We start from the raw sequence: 23285 nt of genomic DNA on the forward strand, positions 1-23285 counted from the left end.
CTACTTGCCACCCCAATCACAACAACACCAGAACTTCTGCCCCATTGAAGCGTGTGCATCGTTTTCATGATGTTGTCAGCTAACCCCTCTATAAAAAGCACCGTCTCTGCATTTCTGATTCGTTGATTTGCCTCAAGGTTTCCCCCTACCTAGAAGTTTGACATGTTTTTATATATCGACTCATTTAAATATATATATGAGATTATAGGCCTAATCTTAAATTGATCAGTTCACAAGTTTGACCAATTTTCATGTAGGACAAATCTCAACATCAACTGTTCACAAGTTTGACTCTTATGTAGGTTACTTATACAATGTATTGGCTTAGGCTAACTGACATAAAAGTCAATATTGATTATGTAGACTAGCCTAAAACAATCTGATTAGTGATGCACAACTCTAGGCTTGGAAGGTCACGCTGTAAGCTGGTTTAAGTTGTGGTCTTTTAATCAGAGACTGATTTAAGACCTTGGTAAGCAGGTGTATGGACTCTTTAGCCAATCAATAAGGGCAGAGAGTAACTAACACTAGCAGTGCGGAATCCCAAACCGGTCCCTTCCCCTTGGTCCTTTGTTCACGCCTGCCTCCTCCATGTGAATGAGTGTGCCAAAGCTAAGGGAGAGAAAATGATTGAAGATGTAGTAGCTAATAACCTCCGATAGCCCCTCCTGACAATGCACCGCGATATGTTTAGAGTTTATTCAATCTCATACAAAAGAATGAGACGTGCGTTTGTTTGTCTGATTTTGAGGCTTGACACATAAAACAAACAAAATACCTCCCAAATTAAATGTTTAACTGTTACCGAGGTTTATGTCTTGTAAAATCACATGGGGAATTTGTTCAATTTAATTTCTTGTTTTATTTAAATGTGGAACATGAATTGCATCATTTAACCCCAAAGTTGATGGGTTTATTGATTCTCTCGTTATTCCCCTCAAAGTCACCCTCTGAGTTTCATCAGCAACACTTGACAATGGAGGGCCCTCGGCACGAGTTGGTTGGGGCGAGGGTCTGGATTGGGATTCATCGCAGGGCTGTGGCCCTCTGACTGGACTTATACATCCCAGAGCAAAGTGGTACTGTCTCTCTATGCTACATCTGTAACTCCTTCTGACATATTTGTACTACTATGCACATGGGCCCTCAGCATAGTATGGGGGGGACTAAGGCCATATCCCTTTCCCCCAACTCAAGGATTTGATAACCACATGCATTTAAGAGCCCCTTGCGTAACTTGTTGCTCCCACAGGATAGAAAAACATTACCTTAACAAAGGAATGAGTCATCAAGTCTATAAATCATGTCCAGTGATGTTCTGACAGATGAAGGCAGTGACAGATTAAATATAGCCCAGCATACTGAGCGTAGGCAGGTCTTCCAGGAAGTTTGAGTGTGGTGTGTGTAATGGCTGTGCTGGGGATCCCACGCCTCTGGGGTGAGTGTTTACTCACACTCTGGTCCTCTCCAATAACACAGCTGGCTCAGCGGATTCAGGCTGACGGATGCTCTGACCATAGATCTCCCCCTGGGCCCAAACAGCTCAGAGATGGACCACTGCTATGTGTGTGTGTGTGCTTTCCTGTGCCCCCTTCCCCCTCTCATATTTTCGTATTTGGCATAACAATTTCAGGGCCAACAGACCCTTATAAATTGACCCTTCAACTAGAAGTTCCATGGCTTGTCCAATTAACTTTTGTTTTTAGTGGACCCTTGCATCACAATCTGCCCCTCAGTGAGACTTAAGGTCATTACTCCTTATTGTAAAAGAAAATGTTCACCTGGTTAAATAAAGGCTAAATTAAGACTGGTGAGGCGATTCTTGTTGGTCGGGTAAGCTGGCTTTGTGTGCTGCCTCAGTGAGAGTGGGTCACAGGAGCTACAGGGATAGATGTCAGTGAGAGTGGGTCACAGGAGCTACAGGGATAGATGTCAGTGAGAGTGGGTCACAGGAGCTACAGGGGTAGATGTCAGTGAGAGTGGGTCACAGGAGCTACAGGGATAGATGTCAGTGAGAGTGGGTCACAGGAGCTACAGGGATAGATGTCAGTGAGAGTGGGTCACAGGAGCTACAGGGATAGATGTCAGTGAGAGTGGGTCACAGGAGCTACAGGGATAGATGTCAGTGAGAGTGGGTCACAGGAGCTACAGGGATAGATGTCAGTGAGAGTGGGTCACAGGAGCTACAGGGATAGATGTCAGTGAGATTAGTTCTACAGTAGTGGGCTGATAAGGCCCAACAATGGTGCAGAAATTATCTGCTGGGATTTGTGAGCGAGATTTCTAGACCTAACTAACTTGTTCATCAGTGTGTAAATACTGCATAGTGGGTTGGATTGTGCTGCTCTTTCAAGAGCACAGGGGCAAGTATGACAGTGTGTCAGCAGCATACTCAGCATACTCATATTTCATCTGAATAAATGGTCTTCTGGAGTAGAGGTCGACCGATTAATCGAATGACCGATTAATTAGGGCCGATTTCAAGTTTTCATAACAATCGGAAATCGGTATTTTGGGCGCCGACTTGCCGATATATATATATATATATATATATATATATATTTTTTTTTACACCTTTATTTAATATTTTATTTAACTAGCAAGTCAGTTAAGAGCACATTCTTATTTTCAATGACGGCCTAGAAACGGTGGGTTAACTGCCTCATTCAGGGGCGTAAACATTCATTCAAACAGCACTCTCGTACGTTTTGCCAGCAGCTCTTCGTTGTGCGTCAAGCATTGTGCTGTTTATGACTTCAAGCCTATCAACTCCCGAGATGAGGCTGGTTTAACCGAAGTGAAATCGCTGGCTAGTTAGCGCGCGCTACTCGCTCTGATCCTTGGGGTAGTTGTTTCCCTTGCTCTGCATGGGCAACGCTGCTTCGATGTTGTGGCTGTTGTCGTTGTGTTGCTGGTTCGAGCCCAGGGAGGAGCGAGGAGAGGGACGGAAGCTACACTGTTACACTGGCAATACTAAAGTGATTATAAGAACATCCAATAGTCAACGGTTAATTAAATACAAATGGTATAGAGGGAAATAGTCCTATAATTTCTATAATAACTACAACCTAAAACTTCTTACCTGGGTATATTGAAGACTCATGTTAAAAGGAACCACCAGCTTTCATATGTTCTCATGTTCTGAGCAAGGAATGTTAACGTTAGCGTTCTTACATAGCACATATTGCACTTTTACTTTCTTCTCCAACACTTTGTTTTTGAATTATTTAAACCAAATTGAACATGTTTCATTATTTACTTGAGGCTAAATTGATTTTATTGATGTATTATATTAAGTTAAAATAAGTGTTAATTCAGTATTGTTCTAATTGTCATCATTACAAATACATAAAAATAATAATTTTTTAATTGTCCAATTTAATTGGTATCAGCTTTTTTGGTCCTCCAATAAATCGGTATCGGCGTTGAAAAATCATAATCGGTCGACCTCTAGTTTGGAGAGATGCAGCCTATCAGTCAGATTAGGCTTGCCTCCAAGCCTGCATGTGCCTGCTAGACTTCTCCACTCTGGGTCTTGAGGGCAACAAAGGTATTTTTCGTAAGTCATGCCAGTAAAATAGGGGTCTAATCAGTCTGCAGACTTAACTAGTTCAGCACTTCCCAGTAATAATGGTCCATCAATTACATACTCGCCCACTACATGCATACTGTAGCAGGATTTCCGGAAATGTGGCCCTGGACATTTGACTGACAGCATTTTGATTTACCGGACATTTGATACATTTATCGGACCCATCTGCATTGGGTACGTAACCTGATTAGGGTGTCCACTCACTGTGCTCAGAATGACAGAAATCACATTTACATTATGGTAATTCATATTAACAGAACATGTAAGTCCAGGATGCAATGATGTGCGGATCTTCTTAATGAATTCTGAGTACACTTTGAAGATGTTAGAATAACTGTCCACATGTACTTTTCCTCAGCCAACAAGACCAGTAACAAATAGCAAAATTACTAGCCTATGTCAATCTACTATACCCCATAGTACAAACGTTTACCTATTCTATTGGTCAGCTTGTCGAGAAAGAAATAGCCTATTCCAAACAGACTCAGGGACAGTTGTGGGACGAAAGATCCCAAATTCATACCACCAGTAGGCCTAGGCTACATAAAAAACTTTAAAAAGCAATGAGTCTGAAACAACCGATCAGAATATTTAGCCTAAAATGTTTGGAATATCTACGTATTCTTTTGGTTTATTCGGATCCACTTTTGCTGAGGCAGCAGCTATTCTTCCTGGGGTCCACACAAAAACATAAAACACGACAAGTAACAAAACACTCATAGACAAGAACAGTTACACAAATTTAAAATACAACAATATACAAATAATACAACTAAAAAATGTGTGTGATTAGTGTGTTTGTGTAATTTCACAGTCCCTATTGTGCCATGAGATGTTGTTTTTGGTCATTTTGCTGGTTACTTGAGTAATTGCGATCATGGTTCTGTATAATATTGTCCACTGGCGTGAATTCGTTTTGGTGACATGTCTTGCACGGTATGTATGGGTGTCTGAGCTGTATGTTATTTGATTATGTAGACAATCTGGAATTTTCATTACAGCAATATTTCTCATTAAAACTGGAAGAGAATGGCATGCATGTTAATGTTAGTTCTGTATGTGCAGTAAAGGGCAAGGCGTGCTACTCTGTTTTGAGCCAGCTGCAGCTTTGCTAGATCTTTCTTTGCTGCACTTGACCATATTACCAGACAGTAATCAAGATGGGACAAGACCAGACCCTGAACAACTAGTACACTTTATTTTTGTGTCAAACGCATAATATCATTTATACCGAACATACTCCTCATCTTCACAACAACTTTGTCAATATTACTTGACCATGATAATTGACCTAGGAGTTTAGCTTCCTCAACTTGCTTAATGGTCACACCCTTTATACACAACTCCAGTTGAGGTTTCAGAATTAGAATGTTTTGAACCAAATACAATGCTTTTAGTCTTAGATGTATTTAAGACCAGTCTATTATTATTCATTACCCATTCTGATGCTGAGTGTAACTTCTTATTTAGAAATTCAGTAAGCCCACCGGCTTTTAGTGCTGACATGTAGTGTGTGGAATCATTGTCATACATAGTCGTTCTAGCTTCGTATAAGACCAGTGGCAAATAATTTGTAAAAATAGAGAAGATTAATGGCCCAAGGCAACTGCCCTATGGGACACCGCACTGTACATATCTGATGTTAGAGAAGCTTCCATTGATGAACTCTATGGGTTCTATTGGATAAATAACCCTCCAACCATGAGATGTAGGTGATGTAAAGCCAAAGAAAGTGAGATTCTTTCAATAACAATTTATGATTAATAACATCAGAGGCTGCACTGAAATCTAACAATACAGCTCCAACTATCATCTTATTATACATTTCTTTTAACCAATCATCAGGCATCTGAGTCAGAGCAGTACAAGTTGAGTGCCCTTATCTATATGCATGCTAAAAGTTCGTACTCAACTTGTTTTTTTAATAATGTAATTTAAATTCTGAGTTTTCCCACTTCACTAGTGAAATAATCATTGAAATTATTTAAAGGTTTTGTTATAAATGACCCATCAACTGCAATGAGGGATGGAGATGAATGGGTTTTCTATCCATTATATCATTTAAATTACTCAAGTCTTGTTCCATTGTGTTTTATATCAGTTATCTTGGTTTGGTAATATAATTTCTTATTTTTGTTAAGTTTAGTCACAAAATTTCTCAATTTACAGTATGTCAACCAATCAGCTGAGCAGTCTGACTTGTTTGCCTTCTTTTTTTTTTTTTGCATCTTTTCTTTGAACCATAAAATGTTTTAATTCATAATCATTCCAGGGGGCTCGAACTGTTCTCATAGTTAATTTCGTAACAGGTGCATGCTTGTCAATGCATGAAATGAATCATTTTACAAATACTTCCAGTGCTGCATCTGGATTCACTTCCTCATACACATCAGACCAACATACATCTTTTACATCTTCAACAAAAGATAACACAACATTTTGGCACTTTGGCTTTCCTTGTTATTGCCACAATGTTATGGTCACTACAGCCAATGGGAACTGATTTCACTTTGGACAAAGATATAGAAGATATAATCAATACAAGTGGACGTCACAGATCCAACACTATTGGTATACACTCTAGTTGGTTGAGTGATAACCTGGGTCATAATTACAGGCATTAGTCACAGTAAGAAGATTCCTCTTGAGAGGAAAGCTACTTGCTAACCAGTTCAGGTCACCCAGAAAATAGATCTCTGTTAACATCACACACTTAAGCATTGCAGACATGATCCAAATACTGACTGTTAGCACTTGGTGGGCTATAGCAGCACCCTAAAATAAGTGACTTTAGATGAGGCAGGTGAACTTGCAACACAACACTTCAACAACATTTGACACAACAACAACCTCCTTTAAGCTTTACAGGAATATGGCTCTGAACATATACTGTACAGCAACACCTCCCTCATGGGCATTCTTGTCTTTTCTGTAGCTGTTATATCGCTATATTGCTACTGCTGTGTCAAAGGAATTATCTAAGTGAGTTTCAGAGAGAGCCAGTATATGAATGTTATCCAATGTTAGAAATGGTTCATGAAATCAGTAACTTGCTTAGGCTACAAATATTAATATGGGCTTTTCTTAGCCGTTTGGGTAGCTTATCAGAGATGGCCATAATATGGAGAAAAAATTAATCAAATAAAAACATTGTTTGACTGATCTAGTCAGTCGTGTGTGTGTGTGTGTGTGTGCGCGCGCGAGATGTGATGTTAGTCTGAAGCTACTGACCAGAAAGATTGTCTCTCTCACTCCTTTCAGGCTTTTGTTAGGGAAGGTGGACAATGAACTTGTCATAGCAAATGTAAGCAATGTCCCCACGCGCTCTCTAAAGTAAGGTAATAATGTCCCAAGTATCCTACTAGGCAGGTTTCTGATTCGTTGTGATTTTTAAGAATGCATGCTAAAAAGATCCTATCATGTTGATAATGGTTTTCTCTGTGTTCTTATGAATCTCTTAATTCACAAGAACACAGAGAGAGAGAACTATATCCAGTCCAAGATGATTACAGCAGATGATTCCCACCCTCTCATTACAGGCGTGTGTGCATGAGGCTGTAACTGTGTTTTTATTTCAATCTGCAGCCATTCAGGACGATGAGAGGCTCTCGGCGGAGGAGATGGACGAGAGGAGACGACAGAACATTGCCTACGAGTATCTCTGTCACCTGGAGGAGGCCAAACGGTAAGAGAGGAGTAGTCATGGAGCGTAGGGAGCAACAAAATGGCTCCGGAGAAGAAAGCAGACGTTTTACGTGCCCCCAACCGATTGTTTTTTGTTTATTTTTTGGGTTTTCTGGACAGGACTGCGGTTACTCATCACGGACTGACAGAATCCTTTTTTTCCCTTTTAATGAGTCTGACGAGCCCGACGCGAACAATGTTCTTCTTTCTTGGGAACAGGCACAGATCCCCATGATTTGTGGCAAGAGGAGCCAGAGGGCGGGCTGCCTTCTGAGAATTTGTAGGCGATCGAATAAACCCCCACTTCCTTCCATTCTGCTAGCAAACGTGCAGTCTTTGGACAATAAAATAGATGACTTACATAGAAGATTAAACTAGCAACGGGACATTCGAAACTGAAATATCTTATGCTTCACGGAGTCGTGGCTGAACAACGACACTCAACATACAGCTGGCTGGTTATACGCTGCACCGGCAGGATAGAACAGTGGTGTCTGGTAAGACAAGGGGCGGCAGACTGTACTTTTGTAAATATCGGCTGGTGCACAATATCTAAGGAAGTCTCGAGCTATTGCTCGCCTGAGGTAGAGTATCTCATTATAAGCTGTAGACCACACTATCTACCTAGAGAGTTTATCTGTATTTTTCGTAGCTGTTTACATACCACAGTCAGAGGCTGGCACTAAGACGGCATTGAATGAGCTGTATTCTGCCATAAGCAAACAAGAAAACGCTCACCCAGAGGTGGCACTCCTAGTAGCCGGGGACTTTAATGCAGGGAAACTGAAATCTGTGAAATCCAGAGGAAAAAAACTCTGGACCACCTTTACTCAACACACAGAGACGCACACAAAGCTCTCCCTCACCCTCAATTTGGCAAATCTGACCATAATTCTATCCTCCTGATTCTTGCTTACAAGATAAAATTCAATCAGGACGCACCAGTGACTAGATCAATAAAAAAGTGGTCAGATGAAGCAGATGCTAAGCTACAGGACTGTTTTTATAGCACAGACTGGAATATGTTCCAGGATTCCTCCAATGGCATTGAGTACACTACATCAGTCATTGGCTTTATCAATAAGTGCATCGACGACGTCGTCCCCACAGTGACCCTACGTACATACCCCAATCAGAAGCCATGGATTACAGGCAACATCCGCATTGAGCTAAAGGCTAGACATGCCACTTTCAAGGAGCGGGACTCCATCCCAGAAGCTTATAAGAAATTCCGCTATGTCCTCCGACGAACCATAACACAGGCAAAGCCTCAATACAGGACTAAGATCGAATTGTACTATACCAGCTCTGACGCCAGATATGGCAGGGCTTGCAAACCATTATAGACTACAAAGGGAAGCACAGCCGAGAGCTGCCCAATGACACGAGCCTACCAGACTAGCTAAACTACTTCTATGCTCGCTTCGAGGCAAATAATATTTAAACATGCATGAGAGCACCAGCTGTTCCGGAAGACTGTGATCATGCTTTCCGCAGCCGATGTGAGTAAGACCTTTTAAACAGGTCAACATTCACAAGGTCGCAGGGTCAGATTACCAGGACGTGTACTGCGAGCATGCGCTGACCAACTGGCAAGTGTCTTCAATAAATGACAACATGTTTTAAGCATACCAACATAGTGTTCTTGGGCACAGGCACTAAGGTAACCTGCCTAAATGACTACCGACCCATGGCACTCATGTCTGTAGCCATGAAGTGCTTTAAAAGGCTGGTCATGGCTCACATCAACATCATTATCCCAGAAACCCTAGATCCACTCCAATTTGCATACCGCTCCAACAGATCCACAGATGATGCAATCTCTATTGCACCCCACACTGCCCTTTCCCACCTGGACAAAAGGAACACCTACGTGAGAATGCCATTCATTGACTACAGCTCAGCGTTCAACACCATTGTGCCCTTGAAGCTCATCAATAAGCCAAGGACCCTGGGACTAAACACCTCCCTCTGCAACTGGATCCTGGACCACGACAAAACCTATTCCCCCTTAAGAGACTGACAAGATTTGGCATGGGTCCTCAGATCCTCAAAAGGTTCTACAGCTGCACCATCGAGAGCATCCTGACTGGTTGCATCACTGCCTGGTATGGCAACTGCTCGGCTTCCAAACGCAAGGACTACAGAGGGTAGTGCGTACGGCCCAGTACATAACTGGGGCCAAGCTTCCTGCCATCCAGGTCCTCTATACCAGGCGGCGTCAGAGCAGAGGAAGGCCCTAAAAAGTATCAGACTCCAGCCACCCTAGTCATAGACTGTTCTCTCTGGTACCGCACGGCAAGCAGTTTCAGTTAAACAGCTTCTACCCCCAAGCCAAAAGACTCCTGAACACCTAATCAAATGGCTACCCAGGCTATTTGCATTGCTTCTCTCCCTCTTTTACACCGCTGCTACTCTCTGTTGTTATCATCTATGCATGGCCACTTTAATAACTCTACCTTCATGTACATATTACCTCGACTAACCGGTGCCCCCGCACATTGACTCTATATACAGGGGGGTACTGGTACAGTCTCGCTATTGTTATTTTACTGCTGCTCTTTAATTACTTGTTACTTTTATTTATTCTTATCCGTATTTAAAAAAAAAAAATGCATTGTGGGTTAGGGGCTCGTAAGTAAGCATTTCACTGTAAGGTTGTATTCGGCACATGTGACTAATTCAATTTGATTTCAAAGAGAAGATGATGAGGGAGGAGCAGAGAACAGAGAGAGGAGGATGATATGAGTGGAGTGACGAGGAGACCATACAGTAAGAGGATAAATGGATGGAAGGAGGGGTAAGAGCGGAGTAGTAGGAAGAGGGAGCATTAGAAGGAGCAGAGAGATTTTGGTGCTGTAGATGAAGATATCGTGAGTGCTTTTTGGCGTGCACGTGTGCTGTCATCAGATGGCGGCTGGCTGTAAGCTGCGGCTCAAAGTGTTTGAGATGGAGTGTGGGAGAATCTAGACTAGCTCTCCTGCTGACTGCTACTCACACTGCCCTGAAATCATGTAACCTAACAGCTCAAACTGGGACTAAGGGAGAATGAAACTCATAAAGTGTATAAGCTAACATGCACTAACACTTTAAACCCCACAATGTCTCTGACATGGTGTCAACAATGTCGTTTTAAAGTTTAGTGTAAAGAATTTTTAATACAGTTTAAGATTGGTTTTGATAAAACAATCACAACTTATTTTTTATAAACCAATGTAGTCTTTTCCTGAGAGCTCTGAGCGTGCTGTGCCTGATACTGAACCACTTCCTGTCGTATGTATGAAGGCACCCAACGGAACAGGAAGCCTCTCCTCTCGTGTTCTCACGTGTTGTTTTTGGGACTGCCCACCACACCACACCTCTGCAAGCAACCGAGAATAATCACACCAAAAGTTAATCTGCTATAGCTGTACCATGGTGACATCACCCGTCAGCAGGTGGTTTAAACACTTCTAGCCTCTATGTGTTGAGGTCAGAGTTTGCTGTGCACTGGTATGACTCTGCATTGGCTCCCCTGATGAGATGTTGTATTAAAGTTTGACTGTAGAACGTGGACTTTGATTTGGTAGTGGGATCATCAACTAGATTCAGCCGTGGGACTTTCTTTTTCTTGAGCGGATTGTCGGGGGCTGGAACATAATTACAAAGAATGTAGACTGCAAATTCAACGCAAGAAGCCCAGACAGATATGATTGACTAAAACATAATAATTTCAAACCTTGCTTACATTTGTACATGATCAAGTCTTGTCTCTCTCTTATGCGTGGGAATACTTGAACATATTTCTTAAATTAAAATCACTGAGCTGATATTTTTGGTGTTTTTTACAGTCTTATGGGCCAAATAAAACCAGTTGAGGAACCCTGATTTATGACCTTATTGGTGTCATGGATCTCTGTCTGTTAAAGTGTAATAGGGATTCTGGTGACAAACTAGCACTCAGCAGCACCGCTGACTTCCCGTCTCTCTCCTCCGTCGCTGATGAGCCTCTATTCTGGGAAATTTGTCATCTGGGATTAGGATTATGGTGCTGGCTGCTAATTAGGCTATTAGTGAATATTAGTGACTGAGTCAGGCAGTGCGATTAGGACCCGTCTAACCCTGCTCTGCTTCCACTCTGGGGTCAGGAGTCACAGGCACAGGGCAGGCATGCAGCCCCAGTCTAGTCAGCCCTTCAACAGCTCCCGGGAGAATGGCTTGATTGGAACAACTAAACCATGCTGCTTTGGTCTTCTCTGGTAAATGGGGTTAATGCACTCTGAGTGTCTGTCTGGACTTTATTTCTTCATTTGCATTGATAATACACCTGTGGTTTACAGGTATGATATGATAACACACTGGTAGCTCACAAGTCACAGCCTTAACATAAACCAAAATGTGGGCCTACCTCCGTTTTAACCAAACTGTAGTGCAGTGACAGGCCTTGACACTCTTTGACAGGCTCATAGGCTGACTTTGTACCTGTAGTACTGAGTAAACAGTATGTCAGCTTGCTCATGTTTTTTGATAGGGTGTCATTTTTGGAAGTTACATTTTTACCCTTACTACCCTTCACCTCCATTTTTTGATTTGTTTTTATTTTACCTTTATTTAACTAGGCAAGTCAGTTAAGAACAAATTCTTATTTTCAATGACGGCCTAGTAACAGTGGGAACTAATGAAGTTTTAGTACCATTTTTACAAGTGTGGCAAAATGTTATTTACCATTTGTCTGAACTTTTATCATTTAGTTAGTCGAAACAACTTAGCTTCATGCTAAGTTGTTATCTCATCAAACATGCAAATATACCCTTAGTGTCACTAGTATCACACAATCTCATAACATGAGAGCTCTCAAAGGCAGGCTTACTGTGCGCATAGTAGAGTAACACAAAGGGTACAAATGGCGTTACTGTCGGTCTATAAATAATGGAGTAAATGTGGTTTGAAACAAAAATGAAAAGGATATTCATGCTGTTCCATATGAAAATTGACCCATACCTCCACCTATACTACAACAACAGGTCTAGGACTATACATCCTTTTATATAATTGTACATATAGGGCCTAATATAGAACCCCACCCCTCCCCGCAAAAAGTGTCAAACAAGTAGGCCATTACCACTTTTTAAGGATAATAAGAAAAAGTATGCCTTGCCAGTTCACTGAAATTCAAATTATTACATTCAAAATGTGGACATTGCCTGACTAATTAGATTTGAGGCATTCATGGCCATTTTTCTGTAGCCTATGTGGCCGATGCAGGCACACAATAAAACCATGAATAGTTGTAGCATTAATCTCACCATTTGAAACTCGCCATCACTGTTTTTATAATTAGAAAGTGACCAAAAACCAGGTTCCTTTTTTAATGGAAGAGTTTGTATGGACATCCAATTTGAAGCCAACATTAGATTTTGTTGCCCTCGTAATAACCGCACGTGGTTTTACCGCAACAGAGTAGCGCAACACCTTTTCAATTGAAGCAGCAGGAAACAAACAGAAGTGTCCCCATCTCTCACAAAAACTGATCAAAAGTGAAATCACAGATAATTATAATGGAGCAGGAGAACTTATCAATAAATTGGCTACAATAATTACATGGACTTCTCTACACAATTGGGTCTATTCCGACGCACAAAAACATCTGAAAACATGAACACATTACCTTGATGCTTCCTCTGTTAAATCTAATGAGACCCTGCTGTAAATCAAGCAGACAATAGATAATCAACATCAATTCGCTGAAGATATTTAATCCAATGTGGATCCATACACAACTGTCTTCACTGGCGTAACGAATGAGACACCAAAATATTCTGGACATTCCTCGTGAACACCTTTTTTCCATCTCTTTAGCGCATGCGATGCAACATCACAACAGTTATTCGTTACCTGACTGTCATTAGGAAAATTCCGTCCCAGATCAGATGGTGATGTGTGAAAATATCACTGCGTTACTAATCAGCTAGACACCAAATGCACATCCAACAAGTGTTATGCATAATTATTGAACAACCACATGAATGACAGTCGATTTTAGGTTTTAAGGTAAAGGTGACTCTTTCGGTTAGAAGCATTCGATTTTGCCATCACATTTATTATTTTGGATTTGTGTGCCCATAAACTGTTTTCACCCCATAACATAAGGAGACACAAAATGTTAAGTCTTGAGGTTTTGCTTGCCTGAGGTAGAGTATCTCATAAGCTGTAGACCACACTATTTACCAAGATCTATATTTTTCGTAGCTGTCTATTTACCACTACAAACTGATGCTGGCACTAAGACGGCACTCAACAAGCTGTATAAGGCCATAAGCAAACAAGAAAATGCTCATCCAGAGGCGGCGCTCCTAGTGGCTGGGGACTTTAATGCAGGGAAACTTAAATCTGTTTTACCTCATTTCTACCAGCATGTTACATTTGTAACCAGAGGGGAAAAAACTCTGGACCACCTTTACTACACACAGAGACGCATACAGTGGTCCCTCCTTTAAAAGTTGCAGAGTACTGCGGCACAGCTTGCATGGTGCCGCAGAATTCTATGGCACGTTATATAAGTATGAACCACTGGTACCATTAAGGCTAGTTAGTGCTGGTTTGTCCACCAGAGGGCATCTTTGAGAAGCATTTGATAGCCTTCAATAATGGCTGTACTAGAGAATGCGTACACACGGGAGACCGGGGTTCAGTTCCCTGACGGGCAGGAAGGAGTAGGCTGTCCTTGTAAATAAGAATTTGTTTTTAACTGATTCCATATGTGTTATTTCATAGTTGTAATGTCTTCACTATTATTCTACAATGTAGAATATATTAAATAAAGAAAAACCCTGGAATGAGTAGGTGTGTCTTTTGACTGATACTGTAATTTGATTAATATTATGGTGGTTCTATTCCAAGGAAAATGAAAATGCCTCTAGGTTTCCGTTATGATGGAACGGAAAATATGGCACTGTACAATGTGATGGTCGGGAGTACAGTACTGGGCTATTTAGGTAAAGAATTCAGTGTCACCTCCCTGACCAAGGCCCTTCTCCCCCGATTGCTCAGTTTGGCTGGGCGGCCAGCTTTAGGAAGAGTCTTGGTGGTTCCAACTTTTTCCATTTAAGAATGATGGAGGCCACTGTGTTATTGGGGACCTTCAATGCTGCACACATTTTTTGGTGCCCTTCCCCAGATCTGTGCCTCGACACAATCCTGTCTCGAAGCTCTATGGACAATTCCTTTGACCTCATGGCTAGGTTTTTGCTCTGACATGCACTGTCAACTGTGGGATGTTCTATAGACATGCGTGTGCTTTTCCAAATCATGTCCAATCAATTGAATTTACCACAGGTGACGCCAATCAAGTTGTAGAAACATCTCAAGGATGATCAATGGAAACAGGATGCACCTGAGCTCAATTTCAAGTCTCATAGTGAAGTGTCTGAATACTTATGTAAGGTAAGGTATTTCTGTTTTTTATTAAATTAGCAAACATTTCTAAAAGCCTGTTTTTGCTTTTCATTATGGGGTATTGTGTGTAGATTGCTGGGATTTTTTACATAAAAAAAAAAATCAATTTTAGAATAAGGCTATAACGTAACGATGTGGAAAAAGTCAAGAGGTCTGAATACTTTCCGAAGGCACTGTAGCTTTTTTTAGCAGATTATTATCATTGATTTATCAACAGCTGTAGCAAGTTGTCCTGCGTAGGAAAGCCTCACTGGTACCCTCATTTATAGAAAGACCCATATAGGCTAGTAACACTTGGCCTGGCTAGCAGTTTAGTTTAGGCTAATGTGGACTGGTCACTGGTGTGGGATTTCTCCATTTGTCCTAGAGAGCAGTAGGCTAATATTAGGGCTGGGAATTGCCAGGGACTTCACGAAACAATATTATCACGATATTTAGGTGCCGATACGATATGTATTGTGATTCTATATGTATTGCGGCTCGATACTGCGGCTCGATGTTGCTCACTATATGTCTGCTGCAAAGATGAGGGAGCATGAGAAAATCAGTCATGGAAATAAGTGCTCAAAACATGTTGGCTCACTATTTAAAAAGATGAAGAGCAACTACCTAGCAAAAAAAAGATCGATACTTGGAGTCAAAGTATTAATATTGTGATATGCAACTACAGTGGGGCAAAAAAGTATTTAATTGTTGAGTGTTTAACCAATTGTTGAGGGGGTTGAGATCTGGAGACTGGCTAGGCCACTCCAGGACCTTGAAATGCTTCTTACGAAGCCACTCCTTCGTTGCCCGGCGGTGTGTTTGGGATTATTGTCATGCTGAAAGACCCAGCCACGTTTCATCTTCAATGCCCTTGCTGATGGAAGGAGGTTTTCACTCAATCTCACGATACATGGCCCCATTCATTCTTTCCTTTACACGGATCAGTCGTCCTGGTCCCTTTGCAGAAAAACAGCTCCAAAGCATGATGTTTCCACCCCCATGCTTCACATTAGGTATGGTGTTCTTTGGATGCAACTCAGCATTCTTTGTCCTCCAAACACGACGAGTTTAGTTTTTACCAAAAAGTTATATTTTGGTTTCATCTGACCATATGACATTCTCCCAATCTTCTTCTGGATCATCCAAGTGCTCTCTAGCAAACTTCAGACGGGCCTGGACATGTACTGGCTTAAGCAGGGGGACACGTCTGGCACTGCAGGATTTGAGTCCCTGGCGGCGTAGTGTGTTACTGATGGTAGGCTTTGTTACTTTGGTCCCAGCTCTCTGCAGGTCATTCACTAGGTCCCCCCGTGTAGTTCTCTGATTTTTGCTCACCGTTCTTGTGATCATTTTGACCCCACGGGGTGAGATTTTGCATGGAGCCCCAGATCGAGGGAGATTATCAGTGGTCTTGTATGTCTTCCATTTCCTAATAATTGCTCCCACAGTTGATTTCTTCAAACCAAGCTGCTTACCTATTGCAGATTCAGTCTTCCCAGCCTGGTGCAGGTCTACAATTTTGTTTCTGGTGTCCTTTGACAGCTCTTTGGTCTTGGCCATAGTGGAGTTTGGAGTGTGACTGTTTGAGGTTGTGGACAGGTGTCTTTTATACTGATACTGTGTTATTTCTTACATTGGTACCCCAGGTCATCTTAGGTTTCATTACATACAGTCGAGAAGAACTACTGAACATAAGAGCAGCGTCAACTCACCATCAGTATGACCAAGAATATGACTTTCGCGAAGCGGACCCTGTGTTCTGCCTTTCACCCAGGACAACGGAATGGATCCCAGCCAGCGACCCCAAAAAACGACTTCGAAAAAGGGGAAAACGAAGCGGTCTTCTGGTCAGACTCCGGAGACGGGCACATCGTGCACCACTCCCTAGCATTCTCCTCGCCAATGTCCAGTCTCTTGACAACAAGGTTGATGAAATCCGAGCAAGGGTAGCATTCCAGAGGGACATAAGAGACTGTAACGTTCTTTGCTTCACGGAAACATGGCTCACTGCAGCCAGCGGGTTTCTCCACGCGCCGACAGAAACAAACATCTTTCTGGTAAGAAGAGGGGCGGGGGCGTATGCTTTATGGTTAACGTGACGTGGTGTGGCCAAAACAACATACAGGAACTCAAGTCCTTCTGTTCACCTGATTTAGAATTCCTCACAATCAAATGTAGACCGCATTATCTACCAAGGGAATTCTCTTCGATTATAATCACAGCGTGTATATTCCTCCCCAAGCAGACACATCGATGGCTCTGAACGAACTTTATTTGACTCTTTGCAAACTGAAATCCATATATCCGGAAGCTGCATTCATTGTAGCTGGGGATTTTAACAAGGCTAATCTGAAAACAAGACTCCCTAAATTTTATCAGCATATCGATTGCGCAACCAGGGCGGGAAAAACCTTGGATCATTGCTATTCCAACTTCCGCGACGCATATAAGGCCCTGCCCCGCCCTCCTTTCGGAAAAGCTGACCACGACTCCATTTTGTTGATCCCTGCCTACAGACAGAAACTAAAACAAGAAGCTCCCGCGCTGAGGTCTGTTCAACGCTGGTCCGACCAATCTGATTCCACACTCCAAGACTGCTTCCATCACGTGGACTGGGATATGTTCCGTATTGCGTCAGACGACAACATTGACGAATACGATGATTCAGTGGGCGAGTTCATTAGAACGTGCGTTGAAGATGTCGTTCCCATAGCAACGATTAAAACATTCCCAAACCAGAAACCGTGGATTGATGGCAGCATTCGCGTGAAACTGAAAGCGCGAACCACTGCTTTTAATCAGGGCAAGGTGACTGGAAACATGACCGAATACAAACAGTGTAACTATTCCCTCCGCAAGGCAATCAAACAAGCTAAGCATCAGTATAGAGACAAAGTAGAATCTCAATTCAACGGCTCAGACACGAGGTATGTGGCAGGGTCTACAGTCAATCACGGATTACAAAAAGAGAACCAGCACCGTCACGGACCAGGATGTCTTGCTCCCAGGCAGACTAAATAACTTCTTTGCTCGCATTGAGGACAATACAGTGCCACTGACACGGCCCGCTACCAAAACCTGTGGGCTCTCCTTCACTGCAGCCGACGTGAGGAAAACATTTAAACGTGTCAACCCTCGCAAGGCTGCAGGCCCAGACGGCATCCCCAGCCGCGCCCTCAGAGCATGCGCAGACCAGCTGGCTGGTGTGTTTACGGACATATTCAATCAATCCCTATCTTAGTCTGTTGTTCCCACATGCTTCAAGAGGGCCACCATTGTTCCTGTTCCCAAGAAAGCTAAGGTAACTGAGCTAAACGACTACCGCCCCGTAGCACTCACTTCCGTCATCATGAAGTGCTTTGAGAGACTAGTCAAGGACCATATCACCTCCACCCTACCTGACACCCTAGACCCACTCCAATTTGCTTACCGCCCAAATAGGTCCACAGACGATGCAATCTCAACCACACTGCACACTGCCCTAACCCATCTGGACAAGAGGAATACCTATGTGAGAATGCTGTTCATCGACTACAGCTCGGCATTTAACACCATAGTGCCCTCCAAGCTCGTCATCAAGCTCGAGACCCTGGGTCTCGACCCCGCCCTGTGCAACTGGGTACTGGACTTCCTGACAGGCCGCCCCCAGGTGGGGAGGGTAGGCAACATCTCCACCCCGCTGATCCTCAACACTGGGGCCCCACAAGGGTGCGTTCTGAGCCCTCTCCTGTACTCCCTGTTCACCCACGACTGCGTGGCCACGCACGCCTCCAACTCAATCATCAAGTTTGCGGACGACACAACAGTGGTAGGCTTGATTACCAACAACGACGAGACGGCCTACAGGGAGGAGGTGAGGGCCCTCGGAGTGTGGTGTCAGGAAAATAACCTCACACTCAACGTCAACAAAACTAAGGAGATGATTGTGGACTTCAGGAAACAGCAGAGGGAACACCCCCCTATCCACATCGATGGAACAGTAGTGGAGAGGGTAGTAAGTTTTAAGTTCCTCGGCGTACACATCACAGACAAACTGAATTGGTCCACCCACACAGACAGCATCGTGAAGAAGGCGCAGCAGCGCCTCTTCAACCTCAGGAGGCTGAAGAAATTCGGCTTATCACCAAAAGCACTCACAAACTTCTACAGATGCACAATCGAGAGCATCCTGTCGGGCTGTATCACCGCCTGGTACGGCAACTGCTCCGCCCACAACCGTAAGGCTCTCCAGAGGGTAGTGAGGTCTGCACAACGCATCACCGGAGGCAAACTACCTGCCCTCCAGGACACCTACACCACCCGATGTCACAGGAAGGCCATAAAGATCATCAAGGACAGCAACCACCCGAGCCACTGCCTGTTCACCCCGCTATCATCCAGAAGGCGAGGTCAGTACAGGTGCATCAAAGCTGGGACCGAGAGACTGAAAAACAGCTTCTATCTCATGGCCATCAGACTGTTAAACAGCCACCACTAACATTGAGTGGCTGCTGGCAACACACTGACTCAACTTTAATAATGGGAATTGATGGGAAATTATGTAAAATATATCACTAGCCACTTTAAACAATGCTACCTAATATAATGTTCCCTACATTACTCATCTCATATGTATATGTATATACTGTACTCTATATCATCTACTGCATACTTATGTAATACATGTATCACTAGCCACTTTAACTATGCCACTTTGTTTACATACTCATCTCATATGTATATACTGCACTCAATACCATCTACTGTATCTTGCCTATGCCGCTCTGTACCATCACTCATTCATATATCTTTATGTACATATTCTTTATCCCCTTACACTTGTGTCTATAAGGTAGTAGTTTTGGAATTGTTAGCTAGATTACTTGTTGGTTATTACTGCATTGTCGGAACTAGAAGCACAAGCATTTCGCTACACTCGCATTAACATCTGCTAACCATGTGTATGTGACAAATAAAATTTGATTTGATAATAAGTTCAAACAGGTGCCATTAAAACAGGTAACGAGTGGAGGACAGAGGAGCCTCTTAAATAAGAAGTTACAGGTCTGTGAGAGCCAGAAATCTTGCTTGTTTGTAGGTGACCAAATACTTATTTTCCACCATAATTAGCAAATAAATTCATTAAAAATCCTACAATGTGATTTTCTGGATTTTTGCCCTCATTTTGTCTGTCATAGTTGAAATGTACCTATGATGAATATTACAGGCCTCTCTCATCTTTTTAAGTGGGAGAACTTGCACAATTGGTGGCTGACTAAATACTTTTTTTGCCCCACTGTCCCCCCCCCTCCTGCATCACTAGCTAATATAGTGTTTAACCTGGCCACAGGACTAACAGTACCATTTTTATTTTTTTACACTGTTTGGACTAAGGCGACCTGCAAAAACGTTTAGGTGGCTCTCCCAAGGATTACAATGGCAGAAAAATCTGACAATAACAGGAAAGAGTGGCTGAGGAGTTTTAAATACTGTTGTTGGAGCTGTGCTTCGCCATGCGGCTGTATACAACCAACCACATTGTTTCACTCCCGGAAGTGCAGCTTCAGAGGCTGGAGAGCTTTGTTTGCTGACTGAGCCAGGATATTCTTCTCCTCTCGTTCACTTTACCTCACCCTGGTCCTCTTTATCTTGCTTGGTTTTTCTCTTTCCTTCCACCTCTCTCCTCATTTGCTTATGTAATAATAAACTTTGCCTCTTATTTTCATCTGTGATTTAAAACACCCACAATGGTGTGTCACTAAAGCCTTCCCAGCCTTGTATCTGTGTCTGTACACTCTTCCGTTACCCCTCTCCTCCACTACTTGAGCGCTAGCCAGTACAGTAGGCTGGCACTCTCTCCAACCCATGCAACCAACTCTCATCAAGTGCTCACCGTGATCAGGCGGACATGGCATGGTGTGCTGTTATCTCTATCAGCCACCCACACAAAGCCCTCTGTACCTCCAGTCACACCGCCTCTATTCCAGATTGGGATTTGTTATTAGTTTTTTTTGGCAAGGGCATGCCTGGTTTTGTTTGTCCTGTAGTCCCCTGAGCCAGTTCAGTAGCCACAGAGCTGCAGTGTGTAGAATGTGGCTGTGGCACTGTTCCAAGATGGTAGATTAATGTCAGGTAGCGTTAGTGCAGAAGTATGCCGATCTGACACAGCGGATCTGACTGGTGTGTCGATCTGACACACCACTCAGATTCTTCAGGCTTGTTGCACTAATTTCCCACTTTCCCAGGCCATTATGGCTCAGCATGGCAGCATTGGACCAACTGATATCTAGGCCTGTATTCACAGTGTCTCCAGAATAGCAGTGCTGATTTAGAATAATAGGGAAGACATCAAAACTATGAAATAACACATATGGAATCATTTAGTAACCAAAACGTGTTAAACACATTAAAATATATTTTAGATTCTTAAAAGTAGCCACCCTTTTCCTTGACAGCTTTGCACACTCTTGGCATTCTCTCAACCAGCTTCACCTGGAATGCTTTTCCAACAGTCTTGAAGGAGTTCCCACATATGCTGAGCATGTGTTGGCTGCTTTTCCTTCACTCTACAGTCCAACTAATCCCAAACCGTCTCAATTGTGTTGAGGTCGGGTGATTGGAGTCCAGGTCATCTGATGCAGCACTCCGTCACTCTCCTTGGTCAAATTGCCCTTATACAGCCTGGAGGTGTGTTGGGTCATTTTCCCTACTACAATGTAGAAAATAGTAAAAATAAAGAAAAACCCTTGAATGAGTAGGTGTGTCCAAACTTTTGACTGGTGCTGTACATGTAGAGTTGCTTTTTCGGTGTCTGTCAACATTCTCTCATGTTTCCTTTGATATCGGCAGGGTAGCCTAGTGCGTTGGACTAGAGCGTTGGACTAGTAACCGGAAGGTTGCAAGTTCAAATCCCCGAGCTGACATGGTACAAATCTGTCGTTCTGCCCCTGAACAGGCAGTTAACCCACTGTTCCTAGGCCGTCATTGAAAATAAGAATTTGTTCTTAACTGACTTGCCTAGTTAAATAAAGGTAAAATAAATACAAATTGATTTGCCATAATACAGGTTGCTGTAATAAAATGTTCTTATGTACCGTAGAGTCTTGGCATTTACCAGCAGGGTTTGGTGAAGAATCACATCACTTTACAATTTTAGCAAATCCTCCTTAGCAAGATTGTAGAACAAACAAAGGACCTTACAATGAAGGGCAGATGCAAGGAACTGTTCATTCTGCAATGAAACTCTACAATGAAGTTAGAGTTCACCCAAATTACGTATTGATTTCCTTACCCTGTGAGGAACCTATGGACAAGATATGACAACAATCCATGCTTTAGTTTAGTTTCCCTGACACTTTCCACATGCTACCATTTCAGCATTTGTGGCACAAATCCCATTCAAGTCATGGGACCGTTATTAGCATTTTTCCATGCATCATGTTTAAATCCTCTAAGTGACTTTGTTGCGCTTCACAATCAATTTGACATACTTTCTGATGATTTGGACAAAATTATAATATCGGTCCCATGACTTGAATTGGGATTTGTGCAACAAATGCTAAAATGTTAGCATGTGGAAATGATGCCAAGGAAATTAAACCAAAGTCATACCTTGCCCATAGACTGCTTAAAGGGTAAGGAAACCAATGTGTCATTTTGTAATTTGGGTGAAATATCCATTTAAATTAATCAATCAATATGATGGGGTGGCATGGACTGACTTTCCATAATAACATGTTTGTTGTGGTTGTCCACACAGAGACAGTAAGTGCTGACAGAGGAGAGGGAATGGTGTGTTTGTTGGGTTCAATGTGTTGACACGTGTTGGGGCAGAGTGTTGTCTCTGCTGTGGTGGTTCAGCCTACAGACAGACGTTGACTTGTCATTAGTGGTTGCATGGAGGAGGGAAGGCCTGATGGAGTGAACAGGACGGAGGAGGCCTGATGGAGTGAGCAGGGCGGAGGAGGCCTGATGGAGTGAGCAGGGCGGAGGAGGCCTGATGGAGTGAGCAGGGCGGAGGAGGCCTGATGGAGTGAGCAGGGCGGAGGAGGCCTGATGGAGTGAGCAGGGCGGAGGAGGCCTGATGGAGTGAGCAGGACGGAGGAGGCCTGATGGAGTGAGCAGGGCGGAGGAGGCCTGATGGAGTGAGCAGGGCGGAGGAGGCCTGATGGAGTGAGCAGGGCGGAGGAGGCCTGATGGAGTGAGCAGGGCGGAGGAGGCCTGATGGAGTGAGCAGGGCGGAGGAGGCCTGATGGAGTGAGCAGGGCGGAGGAGGCCTGATGGAGTGAGCAGGGCGGAGGAGGCCTGATGGAGTGAGCAGGGCGGAGGAGGCCTGATGGAGTGAGCAGGGCGGAGGAGGCCTGATGGAGTGAGCAGGGCGGAGGAGGAGGAGGCCTGTTTTAAAAAAATAAAAAAATGTGTTATCATGAATGAAGTTGGACTTTACTGTGACTTTAATAATAACTTCTAACACCCTGTGTGTGTTGAACATCCCCCCACATTTTTACAAGGAACTCACTTGTGAAACAAATCTTACTGTAACATTTTATAGGGAACTTAACATTATTCTCAAGTGACACTTCACTTGCTGCAAGGTTCAACATCTAAATTG

General features: G+C 43.1%; 1 protein-coding gene across 2 annotated transcripts in view; it reads left to right on the forward strand.

Annotated features, from left to right (window-relative positions):
• LOC139389261 (ras GTPase-activating-like protein IQGAP2) overlaps window positions 1-23285 on the forward strand; it is a 79621-nt gene that overhangs the window by 2568 nt on the left and 53768 nt on the right. For both annotated transcript variants that reach the window (XM_071135813.1, XM_071135814.1), the window contains exon 2: window positions 7178-7277. In XM_071135813.1, the coding sequence (XP_070991914.1) occupies window positions 7178-7277 (100 nt within the window). The remainder of the gene's footprint in view (window positions 1-7177; window positions 7278-23285) is intronic.

This window comes from Oncorhynchus clarkii, chromosome 30 (assembly GCF_045791955.1).
Source record: "Oncorhynchus clarkii lewisi isolate Uvic-CL-2024 chromosome 30, UVic_Ocla_1.0, whole genome shotgun sequence".
NCBI lineage: Eukaryota > Metazoa > Chordata > Actinopteri > Salmoniformes > Salmonidae > Oncorhynchus > Oncorhynchus clarkii.